General features: G+C 37.8%; 1 protein-coding gene across 1 annotated transcript in view; it reads right to left on the reverse strand.

Annotated features, from left to right (window-relative positions):
- Window positions 1–25,551, reverse strand: part of LOC108573586 — a 200,152-nt gene that overhangs the window by 95,593 nt on the left and 79,008 nt on the right. Inside the window, exons 5-10 of the mRNA XM_017936049.1 lie at window positions 22,144–22,230; window positions 15,639–21,280; window positions 15,533–15,569; window positions 14,831–15,286; window positions 14,051–14,053; window positions 6,027–6,131 (exon numbers count right to left, since the gene is read on the reverse strand). Coding sequence (XP_017791538.1) covers window positions 6,027–6,131; window positions 14,051–14,053; window positions 14,831–15,286; window positions 15,533–15,569; window positions 15,639–21,280; window positions 22,144–22,230 — 6,330 coding nt within the window. The remainder of the gene's footprint in view (window positions 1–6,026; window positions 6,132–14,050; window positions 14,054–14,830; window positions 15,287–15,532; window positions 15,570–15,638; window positions 21,281–22,143; window positions 22,231–25,551) is intronic.

Below are 25,551 nucleotides of genomic sequence, written 5' to 3' on the forward strand. Positions count from 1 at the left end.
ATCTACGAGGAATCAAACTTCGACTTTCCGCGTGAAGTCAGCCACAACATTGTTTTATCAATTTTCCATCTCAACTATCCTTTCATAGTACTAAAACTTCAATTGCAAATATCTTGAAAACAACCGAGTATCTGCCCCTATAACGCGGATATTTTCTCAAATATTAGGTCGTTCGATAAGTCTGTGTCACGATACGTTTATACCCTTTACGACGTGTTTTGCATTTCGAGTTACTTTCGAGAAATGAAACCATTCGTTCGTACGTGTACCGTGCTCAGTTAGAAAACTAAAGCGAAGCAATAACAGCGAAACGTTCAGGACTCTTAAATCGAAAGAAAGTAATTTTTCACCACGATAATGCCAGACCGCATATGGCACAAAACGTGCAAAAATGATTGCGCGAATTCGGTTGAGAAATTTTATTACACCCACCACATTCTTCGAACATTACCCCATAAAATTACCATCTGTTTCGTGCACTACAGCATTTTCTAGTGGCCAAAAAATTTGACAATATCGACTCTACAAGAAATAACGTTGAAAAATATTTTAATAAAAAAAAAACGAAGACATTTTGTAGCGACGGTATAATGGATTCGCCAAAAAGATGGAAAGAAGTTGTAAAACGAGAGGGTGGCTAGATTTTTTCATAGCATTTAGAGGTTATGTTTGAAACATGGATCTAAATGAAACATCAATAAAAGACACGAACTTATTGGACGATCTAATCGAACGACAAAATCTACCAATGTTCGCAACTTCAACTGACCCAACAAGCTGAAGGTGTTGCACTCTCCTTGTTAGAACGCAGACTGTATCAACTCTTATGGCATGGTAACACACAACTTGTGATCGTAAAGGTCTGACTTGTAAGGTTCACAGAGATGCTATTCTTCGACCATAAATCACGAAGAACGTACTAAAGACTCTTTTAATTGCTTCTTTATGAGAACAGTACAGGTCATTAATACAGAAGCGTGCTTGATGATCTTCAAACGAAAAAAGAAAAGGGACAAGACATAAAGAGGTAGACATGTGTTTAAAAGAGGAAGAAAGTATCCTGTGTAGCTTAAAATTAACTGCTCCTCAAATTCTACTGTTTTGTCACAGTTAATTAAACGAAAATGTACTAATTATTCAGAAAAACAATTTAAAAAATTACGATAAATTTCCAAAAAATCCACATGTTCATTGTTACATTATATTCAAAATGTAATTGTTACAGATTCAGAAGAAGAAACAGAACATTGTTTAATCGTATTTTCCGTTTCGTTACTCCAAATGTCAACAACTTAGTAATTTTCTGTACTTCAATTCAAATACCAAATTTAGTATTTCATAACAATAGGAATACTTTCTGCGAAAGAAAAATAACTGTTAAAGCTATGTTGCCTTCACTGATAAATATGCAGCCTTTTTCTGTAGATAAGATATAAAAGTTACTTAAACAGAAACGACGAATATATTGCATTTAACAAAACCCACAATTTTCACGTATCGTATATACTAGTTAATCAAATAAACTCATTCTATCGGTGTTTCATCGTGGAAACTGCGAAGTGTATTAACTTGTGAAATACGATGTGAAGTTCCATTTTTTCAAAACTGAAGTGAAATTTCGAGTGATGTGCAATGCTAACCTTCACTCTGTTCAATTTTTTCCCAAGCAAACATCTGTATCGTTATTCTTCTCCAATTGTTTACGCTTTATCTATTTTTACACTTTTCCAAAAATCGAGCAATATAAAACTGCATTCGAAAGAGCATCATGCAGTATTTTAGTACAATGTGTGTATAATAAGTCTTACGAACAAAAATGAGGCTTACAGCTCGATATACATATATCGAGTAATTATTTCAAACAATAATTGTTTGAATTATCGTACAGAAGATATCACCAACGAAAAATTTGGTAGAAAATAACATCTGACATTCTACCGACAGAAACATTTAAACACAATTTTTAAATAAGAATGACAGGAACGCTAACCTTTATTCTAATTTTTTTTTAAATTCTGTTAGAAAAAAGATGGTACAAATACTGTACTACTTTTAAACAAAGGAACATTAATTTACTGCAAGAAAGTTTTAACAAACACTCCGGCAAGCTCGAAGATTTCGTACATTAACTCTCTGTAAGCAAACATATTTTTTCACATTCCATAGGCAAACTGGGTCGTTCACGTCCGAGCCTAATTCTTCTACCGTTCTTGGCTTTGGAAAAATCTGAAAAAATTCTTGGACACTTAACAAAGTCTCTACTACATCGTACAGTTGCTCGTTGAGCCAAATATTTCCAACTTTTTTCAATAAAAATTCGTTTCGAAGAAATACAAGAGCGCAATTTCGCTTGGGTCATTAATGACCCAGATTGCCAGCTAAAAGGGTTAACCGCCGCAAATAGAACTGATTGATCGATAGAAACATATTCGACGATGTTCTCCCGCATGAATCGAACTTCGCGGCCGGAAAAGGCCGAAGAACCGGAAGAAGCCAGGCACTGACAAACGAAAATAGCGCGCGACTTCTGCCTCGACCATACGTATATTGTAATTTTGTGAATTCTGCAGGTCAGTAACGCGACACCTTTATGTAATCGCGAACCAGAAAACTAAAACCGTTCCTCGATTTATCAGCATTCCATGTACTTTCGAATATCGTGAATTTTTCACGCACTCCGCGCATACATACTTTTTCGATGCTTCCAAGGACTTCCATACGTTGCACAGTTTCAGGACAATTATAGAGTACTCGCAGTTAGAGAGTTCTCAACACGTTAATCGCGAGAATTGCACTTCCTGCGTGATCAAACGATCGTTTATTTGGAAGAAATATTCGAAGTAAATTGCTAAATAAACTGTTTGTAGCTTATGTAAGCGTTGCTTAGCAGAATGTAAATATACACCGACACTTTTCAGTCTTGTATGTTTGGTAGAGTAATAAGAGTTAAGTTCGCAATATTGGTACTAAATGTGATATTGCTTTGTACAGTCTGTAATTTCATCGGCGATTTGAATATAAACGAGAAATAATGGTACTGAAAGGCGACGAGGAAGTGTGCTTCACTTGATAAAACTTACTGTTTCAAAAATCACAGGTACTTTTAATTATCACTTTTGGTATATCAATTTTATACAGAGCAAAATACAAACGTGAAACTAAATAAAGTAAGGCTTAAAAGGGAGAAAATGAAGTTTTCGAACTATAGAATTTACAATAAAACAATTAATATCAATAGCTAAGATTAAATCTGTTTCGAAAGAAATGTAAAACACGCAGGCAAAAAATATCCCAAATTTCAAGTAAAACAGTTGTTAAATACTTTTCAAATATTGATAAAGAATAAAACAAGATCGAACACAATTGACGAACAAATAAAAAATACCTACTTGCAGGACAATTTCTCTCGACGATTTGCAACCATTAAACTAACATCGCGAAAATCCACCGCGAAATCTACGTAGGCCCGCAAAAGTATGCTCACTCTGACTAAAAGGTTCTTCACCGAAGAGAAATTTCGAAGACTTTCGATCACTTTAAACGAGCCATAAGAAAGGGCAAAAAGAAAACAGACATCCACGGAGCGTGTTCAAACGAAAACATCGAGTGGTGTGTGGTTCGAATGCATCCCAGTTCAGAGCGGGATCTCCACGTTCGCAGGACAACCTGTTGAACAAGTCCTTTAAGGCAACCACGCTATGAAAAATCCTAACGTCGTTTCGCGACGGATCCTCCGCCACCCTCTCTTAACAGCTGCACGGAATCGTCAACGACGCGGACACTCACTTTTCTCCAACATCGTTTCCGGGTTCTCTTTTTCTTCCGTGATCGGCGAAAATTCGTGGCGCGCGATATTATCGTGTTCCACGACTACGAACGAACCTCAAAGGACGACCGAAGACTGAGGGGCGCCGCGACGCCCGACGCCGACGCCACCAACGCCACGTTCTCTCTTCGCATCGTTCGACTACGCAGAAGCTGACGATTCAGAATAGTCGCGTGACGCGCTCCTCGAAACGTACAGAATTTCGCACGGAACTGATCCACGAGCGCGTGAAACGTGAACGTAAACGCGTGTATTTCATTTTTCCCTGTTTATTTTCCTTCCTCGTGGTATTTTTGGACGGTACCGTGTAACTTCGTCCTTTTCCTGCGTTTCGTTTTTGGAGGAGCGGCGTGTGTGCAGTAACGCAGAAAATGAATGAAATTCAGTTTCAGCGCGTGAAATTTGTTGCCTTTTTCTTTAGCTTCACAATGTTTCGTTTTCGTAACTTTTTTACCCTCCGTAGGTAATCTGACGCGTTGACGACTCGAGCAAAATTTCACTCCTGTATTTCTTCGAAACGAATTTTTTGTCGAAGAAAGTTTCGAACATTTGACTTAACACAGTAGAGACTTTGGTAAGAATCCCAGAATTTTCTCAGATTTTTGAAGATACGAAGAAATATGTTAGCCTACGAAGGGTTCAATTTTCCGATACGTTGTTACATTTTCGGGAGGAGAGGCGCGTTTTGTAGGGAAGGAGGACACGAACGTATAAATAGATAATCGTATATTAAAGAAGATAAATGATTCATTAGTAGCACGTGTAATAAGATATGTAAAAACATCGAGAAACGTCGCAGTACGAGGAAATCAATCCTGTGTTCGTTCCAGTAATTTAATATGACTAGAATTATCTTTACACATGTGACCGTTCAATTTGTATGGTCTCTGCGATATTAGATTCGATTTCATTCTTGAATCACAGACGGAAATCAGAAACTGTGATTATTTAATTGTAGAAAAATTGTTATTACATTCTCAGTATTTTTTTATTTACGTTGCCACCTAATTTACAGTACTGTGCAATGGAAAAAATGTTTCGTGATTTAATTCACTGACTCACACGGCGCAGAATGGGTTAACTTTATCTTCGTGCATGGTTTATCAAAGATATCAAATTGTACTGAATTACATGTGCTCAAATTAACATATTACTCGCTAATATTTTTTCCGTATATTTCTTAAATTTTATTTCTTTACTTTTTAGTCGTACTCAATTATTCTTAAAATTTCTCTAAATATGTTCATACGGTAACTTTTGTGAATGACATTTTGTAAAATCTATTTTTTGTAGAAAAAGTTATGTTACATTTTGTTTCTTTATCTTTCCTACTGTTCAAATATAATATCGTTACTTTTAATATTAGTGTGTAATATTTGGTGTCACAAGACGTTTAAACAGATATTTAAATCTCAGTTCGTACTGGCTAATTAGTTTAAATATTGGGATATTTAAAATCAAATTAACGAACTCTTCTCAAACAAACGACACTCGTTGTGGAAACAGACACGTGTTCTAGAAATTCAAAGCAAAGACAAAGGGATGAATTCTATTACGAGAAATCAAGAGCAGAGACCCTTCGAGTTTCGAGATAAAATAAAATATTGAAAATTATAATTAAATAGACGTTAAAATAATTGATTAACCATTATTAGAAAAAATATATGTATGTAAAATGAGGAAAACGAATAAAAATAAAAACATTTACAGTTAATTCTTGACTAATAGTTGTAAGTATTAGCTCGTAAATGATTTTTTTCACACTGAAATCAAAAACCACTATATTTATACAGTAAATGATTATCTTGAGAAATTGATTTGTACTTACGTTAGGTTACCCTTGAATATACAGAGCGATTCAAGCAACTGTAACAAGCCATATCTCTTTTTCAGCCCAAGTTAGAAAAAAGTGTTAAAGAAGAAAGAAGAATAGTTGAAGGTGGACTGCATATTCAAGATCATATTTTTTCGCAAGTGCAATAACGCATGTGCATTTTGTTAATGCAAAAATCAAATATGATCGTAAATACGTAGCACACCGTTCAAACCATTCCTTCTTTTTCTCTAACTTCAACCAAAAAACAGAGACAGAGCTTGTCACAGTTGCATGAACTACTCTGTATTTCCTTATGTTTCACGTTAATCTTAAGATATAATAAGAAGCATGCTCTAATTACCCAAGCAAAACTGTGAAACGCACCTTTCCCAAACAGAAATCCCTTGCCGAATTTCAAAGCATCGTCAATCTCGTGCAGCAAATCGCTCTCACTATCGTTTCTCTTCGTCGAAAAATCGTAACCACATCCTTGATGATATAAATTATGCCGAAGAAAAAAAAAAAAAATTAAAAATGCATTGCCAAAATTTTGTACCTTCGAAAGTGCAGTTCGACGATGCTCAAAAGCTTCAGAAATCTCTTGTGGAATATTTACGATTCGGAAAACAGAAATAAAGTGGTGACTGTCAAACGAAATTGCGGTTCTCGAAACGGTGATTATTATAATTTTGAATAATAGACAAATGAAGACAAAAATTTCGGAAAATCTGAAATCATAGTTTTCCAGCAAGCAACACTTTTCATCCCTTCGTTTCGATTTTACTTTTTAATTCATACTAAACGGAAGGTGAAGTTAGAAATATTAATAAACATCACCTAACAGAGTTTTACGTACTCAAATATATCATAAATATTCCACGATTGTTTAGTGTTAGCGGTGTATTAATAGCTGGCAAGCGAAGTTTCAAAGCGGCGTTACAAAGCAAGAAATACAAAACAGAAAATGACTCGGAATGATCGAAAATGAAATAAACAGGTATGTTGTGATGGAATATGAAAAACAAACTGAATCGTTTTTTGTATACCTGCGCGTTATATTTACAAAGATACATTGCACTTTTAGTTCGCGATCGTGTTTCCTCTGAAATACCTAATTCTGTTTTCCTAGACGTAAACCTTTCGAGAAAGTTATACAAAAAATAAGTAACTTCGGTAAATAATGCTGGTAACAATTGTGCTCCAGTATTTATTTATTTTTCCACTAACAGACTACGACTAAATGGCACTACTTTCTAAGTGTTTATTCCAGTCAGAATTTAATCTGCGACCATGATATATTTCTGCAATAACTTTACTATAAACCCAAAATACAATGCCCGAGATTGAATGAGTGAAAATCTGACGGCAGGTCTAAAGTTTCGTTGGTAGAACATCTCGGTGTAAATATACACCAAGTCAAAAAAGTCTCCGTACAGTTCGTTAGAATTTATTTTGCACTGCATAACTTCAACAGAAAGAGTAGTAAATAAATAATATTTACGTTACTTTATTTAGAAACATAACAGTTGCCATTAGTACGAAGGAAAATGATTTACATTCGTTTGTCAACAATGAGACTAAAGAAATGTAAGAAAAATGAGATGAAAATAATTTGCTTATCGAAGAATTTAGGTTCCAAAGGCAAGTGTAAATTAGTTTCTTGTCTGCCTATGTACAAGTAGAAAAGACGTTGCTCGAGATATTTTTCCCATGATGGAAATTATGTTTCTAAATAAAACAACGTGAATATTATTTATTTACTGCTTTCTCTGTCAAAACTATGCAATGCAAAATAAATTCTAACGAACGGTACGGAGACTTTCTCGTTCGAGCGTATGTAAATGTTAAACTGTGCTGCAAAGTATGACTTTTTCAATCAGAAGCTGCTCCTGTCGACCTGCTTGCGAACGAGTTACATTTATTTTTTTCGTTCAAAATGTAAACGATACACTTTATTCTTAACGCCTACTAACTTTTAGGTAGAATAAATTTTCACAGCTTAAGGGGGTCTTCTAGTGTGACGGTTTCAAAAAATCGATTTTTATTCTTTTGCATATATCGAAAGTACAACTCTTTAAGAATGTACTCCTGAAGTTTTATAGTTGTATTCAATCAATCGAACTCAAATTTTGCACATGTCTTCAGAACATGTGTGGCTATGGTCGGTAGTAGAATTATGCCAAAATGTACATTTTTCTGATTTTTAGAGCCTCTGAAAGAGGAAAAAAAATCGATACTTCGTATTCAAAGTGCCGCCATTTTTTTAATTTTCAATATTTTTCTTTTATTCTACTACCGACCATAGCGACATGCACACTAAATAAGAATCAATTGGATTCTTTTATTTTTGATAAGCAGAACAGCTCAAATCACGGCAACTATGGACTTACCTTTTCTTTTCATGCTCCTGTTTGACGTGTTCCACAGCAGCCATAGTTAATTACTTTTCAACAAAAAAAATTTGTAACGATTCTTCAAGGACAAGTGAATACATAGGAATAAAGCTCATGTTAATAACTGTTACCGTACTTCTGCAATAAATTAGCAAAGAAGGCCTAAAAAAACGGCCGTCACGCTAGAAGACCCCCTTGAAACGGTCCAAACGGTCGACTGTAGTAATATTTTTCATTTGTCAGAGAAATAATACAGAAAATATTTAGTTTAAACGGTGACTTCACGGCGTTACCTACACAAAATGAGGTATTCGACGCCGCTACGTAGGTTGTTAAGGGTGAAGGTCTCGAGGAGGTTCGGCCAACTCGTCGGATGTAGTAGGTCGTGTCGCAATTCGTCGGAAATAACCAAAATCGAGACGGTGGTTCCGGCGCGAAGCTGGACGCGCAACGAAACGTGCTACGAGCACTGGCCTATTTCTCGATGAGGCCTATATTTAGGTTCTCATTCTCGAATGAATCATGGACGCGTTGCGTTGCAACCGGCCGACCAGCCTTGGTCGGTCCTCGCTGATTCGACATCGGGGAAAAATATATTCTGGGTGGTAGGTGTTTATCCGGTGAGCTAGCGAATACTTTTTCCCTCTGTTCTTACAACTAGTTACAAATGTACGGTTACTCGAATTAATATTCGGACACTCTCTTTAGAACAGTATAATTGTTTTTTAAATTGGACCTAGAGACTTCAGTTTTTTTTTTTTATTTATTTTCTTTTTTTTTTTTGTTCGATGATTTAATTTAGAATATATTGAAACTCATTTCTATAGTTCTATTTATCTTTATTATTTTATACACAATGACTCATGCTAATATTCGGACACTATTTGGAGCACTGCAACTTTTTTAAAATTGAACCAAACGACTTGAGTTTTTTTGAGAAGTTAGAAGGATTAGTATACTAGATGACGTGTAAAAAAATTGGTGGGAATCGTGAAGAAAACAGTAAGTGTCACTTGGTGCAACTTTTTTATCTGAGCTTGTAATGAAAATTTATGACATACATTTTGTAGATCTATGTGAATTATACACATGCTGAAAATTTCATCGAAATCGGCTGATGCAGAAACAGGCATCGAAAGATGTAAGAATCGTTAGATTTATTACAGTAATAAACCGACAATCGTGAAAAACTGCGATTTCCACAATTTTTGACTGTTTGTTGTTAATCGATTTCGTTGAAATTTTCAGCATGTGTGTAATTGACATACATCTCCAAAAAGTATATTTTAAATTTTCCGACTAATTGCAATTTTCTCAAAATTTTGTGCACACGTCATCTAGGAAACTAATCCTTCCAACATCTAAAAAAAACTCAGGTCGTTTGGTCCAATTTTAAGAAAGTTATATAAATATATGTCGATGTTTGTGATTTTTTATAGTTAACTAAACGATGAGAGAACATCAGCTAAGAGGCAGATGGGTACCATCGAATTTTTGATTAGAATGTACCCCTATCGACTAATTCGCACAATTCTTTTGTGGCCAATACAACAGTTATTGAAAATTAATCTTCAAAAATGCGTTTCCAGCGTTTTAGACGACTCATGTGTACATTTTTTGAATTTTGAATTTTTCTATCAACATATTCTATAAACAATCAAATCAATTCTATAAACATTGCTGTTTTACGAAACATTATGAAATATAGTATTATGATGTAGCAGTGTTCATCTGTTGAGAAAATTAGTGGCAGTTTAACGGAATATAAAATTGATAATTAAGTTATGAAACTGTAGAGAAAACGTTTCGATCGTTGAATGCACCTTCATAATAGAGATATAATTCTGAACGAGTTATAATTAAAGTAACCAGACGTATCGATTTATTCAGCACAGTACTAATTTTAAAGGCTCTGTACTGACTTAAACTTTATACTGACTGTTGTACTTATTTTAAGAAAAACAACTCTAGATGTACAATAAAAAAAATACATGCAATTGAAATAATTGAATATCTTTTACGTATTCCTGGTACAAATGCACAAGTAGAAAGAGTATTTCCAATAGTAAGTAAAATTTGGACAATGAAAAAAGTCAATTAGAGTCAGATACTTTGAAAAACATACTAATTGCACCGAACAATATTAATGTAAACTGTGATCAGCTTTATGAAGGCATTTAAAATAATGAAGAATTATTGAAGGCGATTTTTTTTTTTTTTTTAAACATTAGGTACTTACATAAATATTAAGCAATCATATTTAACAATAAAAACGTTGAGAGTTTTACACGTTCATTTTTTTTAATTCGTTAAATACAGTAATTAAATTAAAATGTAATTTTAAAGTTAAAATTATATCGGCTTTTTGTTCCTCGATAAAAATGAACTCAATTTGCCTTCAGAAAATCCAGTCAGTTTAATTGTAATACGTTCGTATTGAAACAATTCAGCCAGAACTGGAATTATTTTGTTTTTCGTTAATTTAACTTTCATTTGATTCGCAAACCTATTAATAATTTACCTCTCCAAGTAAATAACGATTCTAAGCAATCTAAATTTGAAAAATATAACTAAATAACTGTACAAAAACTAATCCATGGGAATATGTATTAAGTTATCGTTAACCACTATAAATATGTGCAAATACATCATCGTGACAGTTTAAAAATACAGTTATTGTACGTATCTTTTATAGGTTCGAATGTCAAAACATATTTCTTCGAAAAGGAAATTTCTAGCGTGTTTAAACTGACACCTGTCGGAAGGAATACACAGAGTAATACGTAAAACTTGAGATAGTATCCTGACACGAAATCTGTAAAGGTAGAGAAGTGAAATAGCGAGAATTCTTATTCACCAATACTTTTGTATTACGTGAAAGAACACAAAAATGACGGAATTCTTTGAAAATACAGATTAACAAATACACCACAGACACGCGACAAAATTCCTGAATATTTAAAATTTTACGATAAAACTAACGTCCGTTAAAGTTTGCACACAGTAGAATGTTTCTCTATACACTTGTAGTACAATATAGGGAAAATTTAATACGCTTCGATATTTCAAATTTGCAAATATTTTGAATGAGCAATATCTGCAGCAGTTAGCAACGAAATTCTGACATATAATCGAAAATTGTTATTTACTAATTTAAAATGTTCGTTCGTTTCTGAAATAACAGAAAATTGTAGTATTTTCAGCTGTAAATGTATTTTTATGTCAGTTGTTTACAAACACTTATAAGCTGCAAATGAAAAAATATCATAAAATTTTACATGATACCAAAAACTGTGTAAAGATTTACGACAGTAGAAATTCCTGCGGTGCTAGATAGTAGTTCTGTGTTCTAGTTGCAACGATAACCTACGACCTGTGCTAAAGCCAACAAACTTATCACTCAGCAGTTCCATTTTATTGGCAAGAAACCAATCCGCTTCTCATCTATCGATTCAACGTGTATTATATATAACACTTTGTGATATTGTATATATTTTCTGACTTTCTCGTGAAATACAAACGGTCCGCGACATTTTCTTAATTACACTTGGATCAATTATTCACTGGTGATTGTACGTGATGTGAATTGGGTTCGAGATTTATACAGATATATATTTTTGATTTGCTGTATTATGTTGTATTTATGTTACGTTTTGTCAATATAACAAAATAAGATTCCATTATTCAATTTATCAAACTATTACTACTTGTTATAATGATTTTTTGCTAATGTTACCTGGCACAGCTGAAGCAACTACGACATATCAGAGTACATTTTAAAATAGCTCATACATTAAAATCATACGTAAACAAATTGTTATTACCTAATGTTTTTTTATGCAATGTCATATAAAGTCATAACAGCTTGAATTTATTTATACGCTGTATCGTCTAACTTGGATAAAACGATCTAAATTAAATGTACTGGATGAATTTTATAAATTCAAAGTAATGTAATGAGTGTAGGAACTGTTATCACTATTTAGTTGTTGTTGCTTATAGCACTGAATGTCAGTCTTCTTCTCTACGACCTGTGCGAGGTTTTGAGGATCACTGAACCCCCTTGCCCCTGCTGTGCCTCGACGTGCCCTATATTCGTTGGTGTAAGGAGGGTTACCTGACTGCGGGGATATTTGAAAATGTTAATAATTAAAAAACGGAGGCTCAAAGGCAATTTTGTTATTCTTGATTTTTATCTTACTTTAACTTCTAGAATCACCCCTTAAAAGTTCACCCAAGTGTGGTGGAACATACTGTACATACAACCCGAATTATGAAACGGAATTGGATACAGAAATCTCCTGATGATAAGCACTTCAATCCTGTACATTACACGAATCGTAAAGGTAAATGTGAAGAGAAGAATTGTTGTAGTTATGAACTTGGAAACCTACCTATTATTAAAACACTAAAAGAATTCTGTACATACATACCTATTTGTTAGGAATTGAAATTACGATAGTTATTTATTGTGTCATTTTTAAATTAACAATGACGAAAAGGGATTTAATACCATGGGCTTTTTTTCTTAGAAGACTCTAAATATAAGATTATTCATAATCCAGGTGGACGCGTTTAATAGATACCCAGTTATGTTAATTGATAAGAATTCAGATTCCTTAATTTTAAAAATTCGAAAGCTTCAAGGGAAAGATGAAGAGATCAAAGCTGTTTCAGACATTTTGAAAGATAGGTGTTATGAAAATTATTGTTTAAGAAAAAATTTATTATACAAGTTTGTCGATGGCATGGAAATATTAGTAGATTCAAAAGCTAGACAGACAGATGTAATTCAATTAGTATATCAGAAGGAAATAAATACAGATAATCAGATTAACAAAATTAATTTATTTCAAATTTAAAACAGAAAATAGAGCTATACAGGCTATACGGGGTCCCAGCTTTTTCCGATCAAACTTTGTCAGTATGTTCTATGGGTATAAGAAAAAATTTTTATGTAAATATAGGTCGTCTGAAGTTTCGTCAAAAAGTTATAACAAAAATACGAAATACGAAGGCAATAGTAACAAACTTGCGGTTATTATCATGCAAGACAATGACACTGGCACAAGTTACATTCAACACCTTCAACGACCTCAAATCATAAAAACAACTCGCATAAATAAATTAGATCTACGTTGGGGAAGTAAAGAATTTTCGAAGAACAATTTTTTCAAAAAATTAAGAATGGCGATGGTAATTCAAAAAAAATGTTTCCAAAAATTCTTTATTACTAAAATGTTGGACATCAAAAATCACACAGCTTTGTATTGATCTTTTTTTCCATACATTGTACGGTTTCGTAAATATTCACGGCAATATGAAAACTCACAATTTTTTCGAGGGAGTTTTTTCACCGCTAAGACCGGTTTATTACCGAAACAAAAAAAAAAGTTTCTTTATTTTCATTAATGGGGCTACATTTTTGCAAAGTTTCAAATTTTTTTGAATTTTCGGCTTACCGAACTTCTCTTCAAGCGAACGCGAGTTGGTATACAATGTTTGGTTGCACGAGAAATGCAAACAAGCAAACAGATGAGAAAACGAGTGAACAAGAGTGAAATGTACAAAAATTATGTTTGAAACATACTGTAAAATATTTCAATAAACACTTTCCCGCTTCCCTTGTAAACATTCCTACATACGTATATGCGTGTAGAAGGAAAACTTTATTGAACAGTGAGTGTCAAATATTTTTTATGTAAAAGTAAGTTAAATATGCAGAATAAAACTTTTTCATATCGTATTTTATTCTTGCAACAATGGAATTCTAATGCTTCAGTCATAATAGAATAATTGGCACAACACTAAAATGAATTAAATTTAGTCTCAATTAAGTTCAATTACATTAACTGAAATGTATTTATATCATTAACTCTAATATAAGCCTTCGTACTTATGTATTAATTAGATTAATTTCTTATGTAGTGATAAAATTGATATGAAAATGCCGACCAAAAATTGTTGAATTGTTGAACAACAGAATTTGTCGTTAAACTTTCAGGCAAATAGGACCAACTACAGACTAATTAAAAAATTCTTCTCGTATAAAAACACTAATGTATCTATTTATTTTTTATGATCCTAATTGTAAAATCATGGTGTACCGAAAAAAAACGTATATAAATTTATATTCGCTGAAACAAATTAATACTAAAATACTAATACTGAAATATGCATAATCTGTAATTCCTTATTTTTAATATTTCTTCAATTTTTTTTTACTCGGGCAAATGTTTATTATTTTCATAACAGACTGCTATTTTAAATTTGAATAAAAGTAAATAATATAAAACCACAGAGCAAGAATTATTAATAAATATATAAAGAGTGACGAAAAGTTATAGAAAGCATAAAGTATTGTACAATATATTCAATGTTTCCAAAAGCTAAACTGAACAAAAGACACGTACTCTATATTTACAGTGTACTATTATATTAGGAAATATAATTGATCCAATTACGATATATTCTGTCTAATACTGAACAATGAACGTATAAAATAACGAAAGAAGAACAGGAGGAAAGAAGCACTAATCAACAGAAAACAATCGTTTGCGCGGTATCGTTAGTAACGAGCAGCACGACAAACACGGAAAACCTACGACAATGCAATCCACGACATTCTACGAACGTGCGTTAGTAGCTGTTATTGTATCCAATTCTCGACACGCCGGTCGTATCTCTCAAATTCAAAATCAGTCGATCAACACTCGAGCACCATATCTCAGTAACAGCAATTGAAAAAAAAAACGACGAAGTAAACACAACAATCCTCGATTCGGCGGAACTCACCGTCGTCGGGTGTAGTGGATATTTCAAGGAACTCTTGCAGATGCTTCGGCAATTTTCTCGCATCTTCGAACTCCTTCCCGTCGATCAGAAATTTTGCATTTACGACATTCTCCTCCTCCTTGCATTTTTTCTCTCCTTTGCCGTCACTTTCCGCCTCGCTCTCGTCTAAATTAATGCCAAACTTATTCAATCTGTTTCTCGCTTTCTCGATGAATTCTTTTTCCACAGCGCTCATACCGATCTTCTCCAATTTGTCGTTCGCCTTACGAATATCCTCGTGAGCGCTGATCTTCACCACTTTGTGGTGTTTCCTCTCCTCCCGCTCGAGAACTTTGTGCAAATACTCGTCGTACATCCGCTGACGAAACGACTCGCCGTTCACCGCCACCGCGGACATTTTCGGTTTCTCGATTTTCACGGTCCTTTCAACGTCCGAAACTCGAGACGACGTGTTTTCTTTAGGGGAGCACCGCTCGTACTTCGCTGTTCTATTCCCCGCGGAAGCTCTTTCACGAGCACCGCTTATCTCCTTCGATCGATCCTCGATATTCTTCGCAGGAACTCTCTCCCCATTTCTGCTAATCACGGAATGTTGTTCCACGTGCTCGATCCTCTCGCACGTCTCCTCCTCGAGGAACCCGTTCCCGTGATGCGTTTTCTTTACAAAATCCCTGTAACCGTGTTTGTTGAACTTCTCCGAACGATCTTTCTCCACGTTCTCGGACTTCTCGTCCCATCTCTCGCTCTCAATCCGGGCGTCGTTATCTCTCCAAGCACCTTTGGAGGTGTTCTCTTTAGTTCGAAAGACGCTATCTCGATTGGAAGATTTGTCTGGCTGCGCTTTCGATTCGTTTTCATTCGCTCCTTTCTCCTCCATTCCCTCTCTAACGTGCACCTGGAATTCGTCGAACGCCTCTTTCTCCTCCTCCTCAGCCAATATTACGTTCTTCAATTGATTCTCCAGCAATTCTATGTACTTGAGCTGTTGCGCGAAGTACTCTGGAGGCAGCGAATACTTTCGACGACCTTCCAAATAATTCCCAGCCTCGGTCTGAAGCTTCTTCAGGTTCTGCATAATCTCAGTAGCCGCCACGTGCTTCAGATTTTCCGCGTTCTTGAACCGACGCGGCTCCAAATGGCTCCTCGGCGGATTCTGATCGAAGATGCTCGTCGTATCGATACACGATTTGTCCACATTCACAACACGTTTGATTCGCGGCGGCGGCTCGACTCTGTCGTCGATCAACGCCGGATTCACGTTGTAACGCGGATCGATAGTCCTTCGTGGTGGCGTCTTTTTCCCAGCTGTGTCCGGCATTGTGAGCGTTCTATCGATGATCGCGCTATTCAACGTAATTGGACTCTTGCTGAAAGGTGTCGTACTCCTGGCCGGCGGGTCAGGCCTTTCGGGCGAATTCACAATCAAAGCGGTGTTGATATAATGAACCGGAGTTGCTCGTTTGCCGGCGCCGTGCTCACCGTCGTTATCTAACCCTGACTCTTTTGCAATGTCCGACTGACTGCCATAAATTCGTCCGCTGGAACGGCTCTTATCGCTTTGTTTTCCCTCACCCGACGGTTCTAATAATAAATCATCGGAGAGCGATGTCGCATGGCACGGCGTATCGATGGGTTCGCGTCTCGCCAAGTTCAGCCAGTCGCATAGGCGAGTAGCTTTGAGACGCTGCTGATCTTTGTCGAAAGCGCTGGACTGCGTGTGGGAAGACTTCGAGTCCGACAGACTTGACTCGTCGAACCTCACTTTCGTCTCGTTCGGCGCGCTTTTCAACAGCTTCGAACTGCTTCGACTTTTCCTATCGTCGGAATTCTCTTTTATAATTTCCAGCAGTCTATTGGTCGACGTTCTATCGTTGGTATCGCGGGTTTCCTCAACAACCGGCTTGGAAAAGTGGACCTTCGCTTCGCGTTTGCTGTCGGTTTCGGCGACAGGCTGCAATTCGACCACATATTTGGGAACAGAGATTCGCGGAGGTGGTTCCTCCGCGAAGTAACTGTGCCTGTTGAGGAACTTTTTGTGGAGATCCAGCAAATTATCCGGGCTCGTTTTTATCGCAGCCTTTTGCTGCGACGGCGACAAGCATACGAGTAACCTAGGGTCCTTGGTGGTCGCCAAGCCTAACCATGCTTCCGAATTGCTTTTCGCTACGTCTGTTTGCCGCGACATTGACCGTTCAACGTCTACGTTCGAATCACACGCGTGTCGTTCCCTCTGTTCCGATTGCTCTGACTTACTCTGGTCTGAAACAGTGGTTTTGCACGGATCAAGATGTTTCAATCCTAGCGAAGCTGTCGTTAGTTTATCAGTCTGTCGTTCACTCACGCCATGCATGTTTAATGTGATGTTCCTAATGTCATCGCTCGTTGCGTTGTTAGCAAACTTCGGGATAGATCGTAAACTTTTGAAGATGTTAAATTTAGGCACCGTTATCTCGTTGATTACGTGAAGCCCGTACGGCATTGATAAAATTTTCTTTATACAAAGATCTTTCAAAGATTCCGGCACAGTAGTTTCCTTCCTTTCCGACTCATTTTTCACATAATTCTCGCCACTTTCTATTGGCACGTAGTACAAGTCCTCGACAGGTGAGTAGGGTATAGGTTCCGGTGTCACTGGGACTTCGTGACCATTGGCAACGTCACAGGATGATTCGTCTCCTTTTAACAGAGGAAGCTTGCTTTTCAAGCTAGACGATTCTACCTCTTTTTCCGTCGTACGCTTGAGCTTGCTTTTTCTTGCTTCTTCCGCTATTATCGAGTAAATATCCGCCTGCCAAGCATCCATCGGGTTATATTTCACTGTGCTCAAAGTAGTCGCGCTGCTGGACGAATCGTGACATTGGCAATCAGCTGTCCCGAGCATTTCTTTGTCCCCGGAACGTTCGAATTTCAGAATATGCTCCAATATTCCAGAAGGACTGTCGCATTTCTCTCTCTCCCTTCGATCAGGCTTATCATCCTTGCCATGGATGATGTTACATGTGTAAGGCATCCATTCGTCTGCTTCCCTCAAATTTGAATACTTGTATATTTCCTCGAATTCCTCTTCGCTGGTCGTTAACTCCCTGGTATCCTTCGAAGTTTCTACCTTGTTGCTGTACATCTTCATACCGGACACAGTCGATTTTCTCTCCTGCGTGTGAGTCGTTTTCGTACTCGACGTTTCGTTCCTGATAACCTTCTGAACACGATGATGCGTGTGCGGTTGCTTTGATCCAACTCTGTCCGTCGATGATTCGTTATTCGTCCATGTTTCATGTTCCTTCTTCGATCGCTTCTCATCGAATTTATTCGCTTGGTCGAATTCGTTCGTATCCGATTCTATTACCATTTTCACTATTCGTTCGACCGGTCTGTTTGTGCGAGATTTCGACAGAGACTTGGGCGCCAACCATTTTTCACGCATCTTTTGATCCAAGTGCTTCTGTGTTATTTCAAGACTTGCTCCACTGCCAAGCTCGGCGCCACTCTCAACATAATTGCGCAATACGGTAATGTTGTCACTCTCGAAACAAGCCCTCCTCCCGCGGATTCTTAGATCGTCGATGATCCCGCGAATATGCTCGGGTAGAGCTAGAGCGTCCACGTTCCTTAAGGTGTCACGAATATTTTCGACGGTCGCGTCACTCTGTGATATTATTGCCAATAGAGTTCTCAGAATATCCATATTCCTGCTCGCCGTCGACATTTCCGAAAGCAGTGTCTTGAAGTGTTGTTTCAGAGGTGTATCGTATAGCTCGAGATCTTCTTTCGGAAGTGGTGGACGACTCGGAGGATTGTCTTCGTCCGCAGTTTCTCTGCTCTCCTTTTTTCGGCGTAACGGGGGAATCGGTGGATTATTGTCGCGAATAGACGAACCGGCTGTTGTTTTCGTTTGAAAATCAATGTCTGCAAAGCTGGACGATCTCACTGGTGGCATTGGAGGGTCAGGCTTTTCCCTTGTCACTGAAACAGTAGTGATTTGGGACTGGAGCTCTGAGTCCTTGCTCTCTACGGGACAAGATTTTATCGTTACCGAAGATAATTCATCGTTGCTTCCAGCTTTCATGCTACTTGATTCTGAAACACCGATGTCGCTTAATTTAGTGTAATTCTTGGTTTGTAAGCTGTTAACTGATTTCGTGGCTTGCAGTGGTTTTTTATGGACACACTCAGACTTTGTTTCGTCTTCTGTCACTTTAGCTGTTTCATTTGATTGTGATGATTGTTTAAGCACTTCAGTAGTAGTTGTTTTATTTTGTGTTACTTCTTCAGAATTCTGAGAATTGTTATGCTCCAAATTCGATTCCTCCTTTTCTACCAATTCTGTAGCCAATGCTTTATTTTTAGAACTGCTATCGTTAGTAGGTGTTTGCAGCTGTGCGTCTTTTTCCGATAACGTATCTGCGCCAGAATTTTGCGCATTATTCTCCAATTGTGATTTCTCTTCATCCACAGATACCTCGATTAATTTGTTAGTTTCCAAATTAGCACTATCGTCAGCTGTTTCATCAATATCATCCAGCTTCTCAGCCTTTGATTCTCTCGAGGTTGCACCGAAAATACCTTCTGTTTCGTCTGAACCTAGTTTCTCTTCTCCGTTTCCCTGGTTCTCCCTTATTGCACTTTCATTAACGCTCGAACGAGCACCAGAAGATTGAATTTGTTCTTCTTCTAATTGTTCCACTCGCACAAGAGCATTTTCAATCGACGATCGTTTCTCCGTTTCTTTCGATTCTGCATTGTCGTTTAACGTTATATCTTCACCAGCTGTTTGCTCGTTATTCGAAACGCTAAACTCTTTGCCTGCACCATCGGACAACGTTTCGTCATTTGCTTCCTCTTTCTCACTTAACGCAGGCTCACTTGCACTAACACTGTCATTACCTATCTGCGATATTTCATCCCGAGATGCTTCCTCAGGCTTGTCATCGTCACTGACGTTTTCTCGCGTCGTTTTTTCACACCGCTCCTTACTTTCCTCCAACTTTCCCTCTTTCGGTGTATCGCTTTCCGTCGATTCATCTCCAAATTTCTCGACACCGTCGCTTTCCTTCGACTCCGAGTCCTCCTCCTTTAAATCCCCCTCAGGCGTATTTTCATCCGCCTCGCCGGCCGATCGTGATTCTCCTCTCGTTTCCCCACTTTCACTCCCAGTCGTCACTTTACTCGATTCTATATTTTCTCCGGTATCGAGTCTCGTGTCAGACTTGTCTTTCTGCCAAGGCGTTTCCATCGTGTTCGCGTTAACTATATCGATCGTTACACCATGTTCCATGCGAATCTCGTCGCTCGACACGTTCTCCGAAATATTCTCATCTGAACGGCGCTCCTCCCTCCGGTATTTGCCTATCTCTTCGTTAATAAAGTCTCTGATGTGCTGCTCCTCGTCTTCGGACAACTTCTCGCCCTCCTCTTGAATGATGTCCAAGAACCTGTTAGCCGCCTGCGAATGCGCGCTGTGTGACTCAAAAACGACGCGTTTCCTCACCTTCTTGTACGCCGAGTCGCTGATCCCCTCGCGTTCCATCGATTTGCACGTTTCCTCGACATTCTCCGCGTAAGCTGGCAATTTTAGCCCCTCCACGAAGCTCCTCAGTTTTCTTTCAACATCGCACGGCATCACGCTGTCCCAGCCGTGCCTCGTCGTCGCGGCGGGCCGTCTCGAGGCGTCGGACTCGTCGAAATCCCCTTCCAACAGCGTGGGTAGCTCCGCGGAGTCCTTTTCCGCGTCCGACAGGATCTCGGTGATAACTGGTTTGACGTTGTCCGTCTCCAGCAGGTCGCAATCGCTGACATCGTGGATCTGCAGTCGTTCGTTGCTTCCCGTCAACGTCTCCGTCCCGTCCAAGTTTCTCCTCTTGCGGGACAGTTTCGCCACGGAGGAAGGGAACGTCTCGGTAGGCTCGGAAATCGTCACGATCGTATTGTTTTCGATCGCCTTGTCTTTGCTGCCGGTCTCCAGAATACCGACACCGGGAATGTGATCGATCTTTGCCTCTAATGGCAAACTGCTGATCGTCGTGATCTCTAGGACCTTGATACCAGGCTTCACGGTACCTTTCTCGATTCTGCACTTTTCTTCCTTCATGTGTCTGCGGATCCGTGAAATTGCTCCCCCTGGAACAATCTCGTTATCTCCGCTCCTTGTTGCGCCTTTATCGTCTTCGTTCCCGATATTTCTCTGTTCGGTCTCGCCACTGTGTGCGATATTCTCCGTGCAGGAGTCGTTCGTCTTCGTGTTCGCAGAATCGTCTAGGACTTCGTCGGGAGCCTTTAGGTTCTCTGAATTTTCCACGGTGAGGTCGCCGACGTCTTTCGTAGCTCTCTCCGGCGTCGGCTGCCTTTGAAAGCGCCTTCTGTTGCGACCCCTGCGATTTCTGCGGTTTCGCGTACTGTGCGACATACTAATCTCTTCCGTGTCAGTAGCGTACTCCAAGGATTCGCGAAATCCTATGGAATCGCAGAATCGTGCAAAGTTTCTTCTCTTTTATTTTTCTTAGCTTTTTTATTTTTCTTATTTGGGGGGGTGGTATCTTTTTCAAAGCCTCGTAAAACGCGTTCCCGAGTCAAGAGGTTGAAGCGTTCGATTGACGTTTCCGATGAGATACGCTCTCAACGATATTTTGCCGCGCTTCAAGACGATCAAAGTGCATCGACATAAGACAGAAATGAAAACACCGTGCTCCTTTCTACGTGGCAACGGCCATTCCGAAGAGAATCGTTTAATCGTTCGACGTTCCGATAAACTCAGCAAACCTCGCGAAACGGCGAAAGCAAAATAGTGCGCGCGTGCTGTTTGCTAGCTTACTGTTAACTACGAAAATTTGTGAATACATTAATAATAAATCGAAACGTTTCGACACTTAAAGTACCTACTTTGTGTTATTACGATCAAATTCACGAATTAGAATCGTGTGAAAGATGATCTTATTATTGACAGAACTGTAATTAAATAACGTATTAAATACTCGAGTTCTAATTTATGTTTTCGACTTTGTGGACAACGATACGATGGCAGTTGGTGCTTGAAATGTGGTCTGATTTAGATGAAAACGTGATTTCGTTTAGTTCAAGACGTAATATTTACATTTATCCACAAATGAAACAAGAATAGCAAATGTAAATAGTGCAAACACGTGATTTCGTTTAGTTCGATATTTACATCTGTCCAGAAATGAAACGAGAATAGTGAAAAGGAAATTGACGTTGTCTTGCGATCGTGCAATAAGCATGAATCATTGTCAGATCAGCATTCCATAATAATATTTGCAAGTACTTAGAAAAAAGAGAGAAAGATAGAAGATGATTCTTACTTTTTGTAATTGCGGCACGTTGTTCGATCAGAGAACTCTTCGGACCACCGTTTTGATTGGCGTAGCTTTGATCAGATTTTGTGTCATCTGAAAAAAAAAAGCACGACACTGTGATACACCGGCGATTAATAGAGATACCGCAATTTCATTCTTGCTTTCAACGCTGGGTAACGATTTTCTCGTGGAAAATATGCCTTCGAAACGTTAAATACCAAATTCGAAGTGCTTCAAATGTCTCCTCGTTCTACGGTATTTCCTTCGAAATACAAAGTAATAGTAGAACTACTAACGAATAACGTATTTCTATCAAAGCAGACAAAACGATAAATTTTCTCTGAGAAAAGGTACATAATGGACGAAGCTATTTATTTAAATTTTTCTCACAAGAAATCTTCAAAAGTACATATTATAAAAATTGTACGATCTTTGTAAGAAATGACAAAACAGTCAATTTTCGTTATAATCACGCATACATTTTTGTTACACACTCTGTTTCGCGATACTAAATTGAAAGGATTAGCTTGGTGCAGATGAAATCTCGCTTTTTCTTTCATAAATTAAGTAATGGCAAAATAATTGTAACAACTTAATAATTTGCTAGTAACGACTTTAGGAGTATCTTTAATTTTCATCGTTCATTACGAAATACGAATTATTAACGATCTATTCGCTGCTATTGGCGCTGTTGGATTGTTAGGAAAAACGAGTGTCTGTCTGTGTAATAGTAACAGCAAAAATGATCAACATACTGAGGCAGATTAATATAAACATATATACAGGGTGTCCCGTAACTCCTCTAACACCCGGAAATGGGGGGTTGCTGGGGTGACACTGAACAACTTTTTCCTTTACCAAAATGTTGTTTGAAGCTTCGTTTTTGAATTATTAACGAAAAACACTGGCCAATCAGAGCGCGCGTAGTGTGGAAATTATTTTCTGAAGAAACACAATGTATCTAAAGCTCTGTTTCAGAAAAACGACGTTTCATGTGCACCAGCTTAGTATTTAAACGATCGATTTACGAGAGCATCTGTGAAACACTCGACGGCAGGTAAAATAATTCGAACAAAGGTGACGACGCTGACCACAGACCTGATGCGTGCGAAATCCACGAACAGTCGCGCTACGTTCGCGTGTTTTGGCACCGTTGACAACCACTTATGAATTTCGAATTAAACGTCAACGGGCCACAAATCACCGGCATGGCCTGTAGGGTCCATGAATCGCGGGAATGGACTGAGCGCGAACAGATCTGCCACCCGTGAAACACGCTCGAGTCCCCACCCACACGTGCGATCCTCTGTTCGCGCGTGTTCGCTCTAACATGTATTATTTACATACATGCTTACGAATATCAGGGTTTCTCAAACTGTTCTTCGGCTTCGATTAATAAATTGCACGTAGAAACGATGAATTGAAAGTAGAGGTTCTTTTTACGAAAACATAGTTGTTTGTACGCAACAGAAGTTAAGGGTTGTACTTCGTTCGAGGGAAGAAATTTTGCTTTTTCCTTTTCGTGAGAAATTGTTTTGTTAACCGTTTCACTGCTATTGACGCCTACAGGCGCTTTGAAAATTTGCTCGTATAGTGCTATTGGAGCCTATTGGCGCACTTCTATGTCAATTCAAGCGTTAATTTGATCCTCTGCACTCTGCCATGTTAATTCAGTGAAACAAATTTTAAAATGACACGGCTGAAAAAGAAAGTTTGCGGCCGCTGTGGAATATTTGAATTTGCCACACGCGTTGTGTACTGAAATTTGCCGTAGCCAAAGGGTTAAGCATTTTTCGTGTAACAGTTTATAATTGTGCTCTGCAGCAATTCGTAGAATATGATAAGTGAATACAATGGCAATCTCACGTAATTCAGAATGCTCCGACAAGCAACTCGAACAAGACTCACAAGGGAAGTTTGGTAACCTGAAGATTCAAGAGAATTTGAAACTTTGCAGAAATGTATTTTTTTGTCCTACCTGTCCTCCCGGTGGAAGCACCTCAAGGAAACTGTGAAATCCCATATTATCGCGAATATTTGTAAAACTGTGCACGATATACCAAAACAATTAAATTCGAAGTTGTGTGGTTTTTGATATTTAAAAAAAAAAACAATGGTAGAGGTGTTTTGAAGAAGAAGAAAAATGTTTTTCGAAAATTCTATACCACTATAATCTAGGATATGAATTTAACTTTATTTTCCATATCTCGAAAACTCGCAATTTTTTTAGAGGGTAGTTTCACCCCTAGGATCGTTTCATTGTCGGAACAGAAAATAGTTTCCTCGTTAACACCACTTGAACTACATTTCTACAAAGTTTCAAATTTTTTTGAATCATCAGGTTATCAAGCTTCTCTTGTCAGACAACTCTTAACCCTTTACACTTTTTTAAATATACATTATATTTCAGAATATCTTCTTTTCACTTAAACAAGCAACGTTGCACGTGTACGACGCTTTTTCGTACCAAAAAAGTCCAATTGTTACAAAGAAAGGGTCATGTACGTGTAACGAAGCAATTGTTCACATTGTTTCCTACTAACCAACTGTTCTCTGAAGTACATTTCAAGTAAAACACTTAAAATAATGCAGTCATTGGAAAGAAAGTGTAAAAAAAATTCAAACAAAACACTCTATCAGCAAGGAAAAACACTTCCTTCGCCTTCGTCCTCTGCCAACATAAAACGCACTATTTCGGGAGTTTTCCATCGAAAATGGTCAACGCATGGGTGAGCCCCTCGTGCGTCATCGAGGGTTTCCGCGATGGGCCTGGCTTGTGTCCCTGTCGACCCCCAATTTCTCTTTTACAACATTCATTCTGCGCCTCTTAAAACTGCATACAATACTGCAGAATTGTATTTTGGACCGCTCCTTTGAAGCATGCCTGATTTCACTAGCATCTTTGTGATGTTAAAGCGCTCCACTCGGGAATTGTGTACTCTAATTTATGCAAGTCAAATACTTGAAAACAATTATCCAGTAACTTCTCGGTAGAGTTTGAGTAGAATGGAATAGTTTGAAATGTGTAAACACACACTTGAAAGTACATCGTACGATAAAAGGACAATGTCTCTGTTAGAATTCTAATACTCTAGTAGCATCTCCTATTGTAATTTTGCAATTTTCATTTCTCTCCCTTTTTTAATTTTAATTTCATTCTTGCGCACGGTACGTAAATTTTTATCGATTGCTATTATCCTCGAATTTATCGTTGCGTATTTTATTCGCTTTTAACTGAAATATACTGTACAGCCAGAACGACTGAACGAGGTCATGAAACGCAATTTCTGTTATTAATGTATTGTAAAAAACAGACAGAGTGGAAATAAAATTTGAAAATTATTTACAGAAATATGATATAATAAAGATATGTGGGACCGAAAGATCCTCCAACCCATTGTAAACAGAATCTTT

The sequence above is a fragment of the Habropoda laboriosa genome, unplaced genomic scaffold (genome assembly GCF_001263275.1).
Source record: "Habropoda laboriosa isolate 0110345459 unplaced genomic scaffold, ASM126327v1 scaffold158, whole genome shotgun sequence".
Classification (NCBI taxonomy): Eukaryota; Metazoa; Arthropoda; class Insecta; order Hymenoptera; family Apidae; genus Habropoda; species Habropoda laboriosa.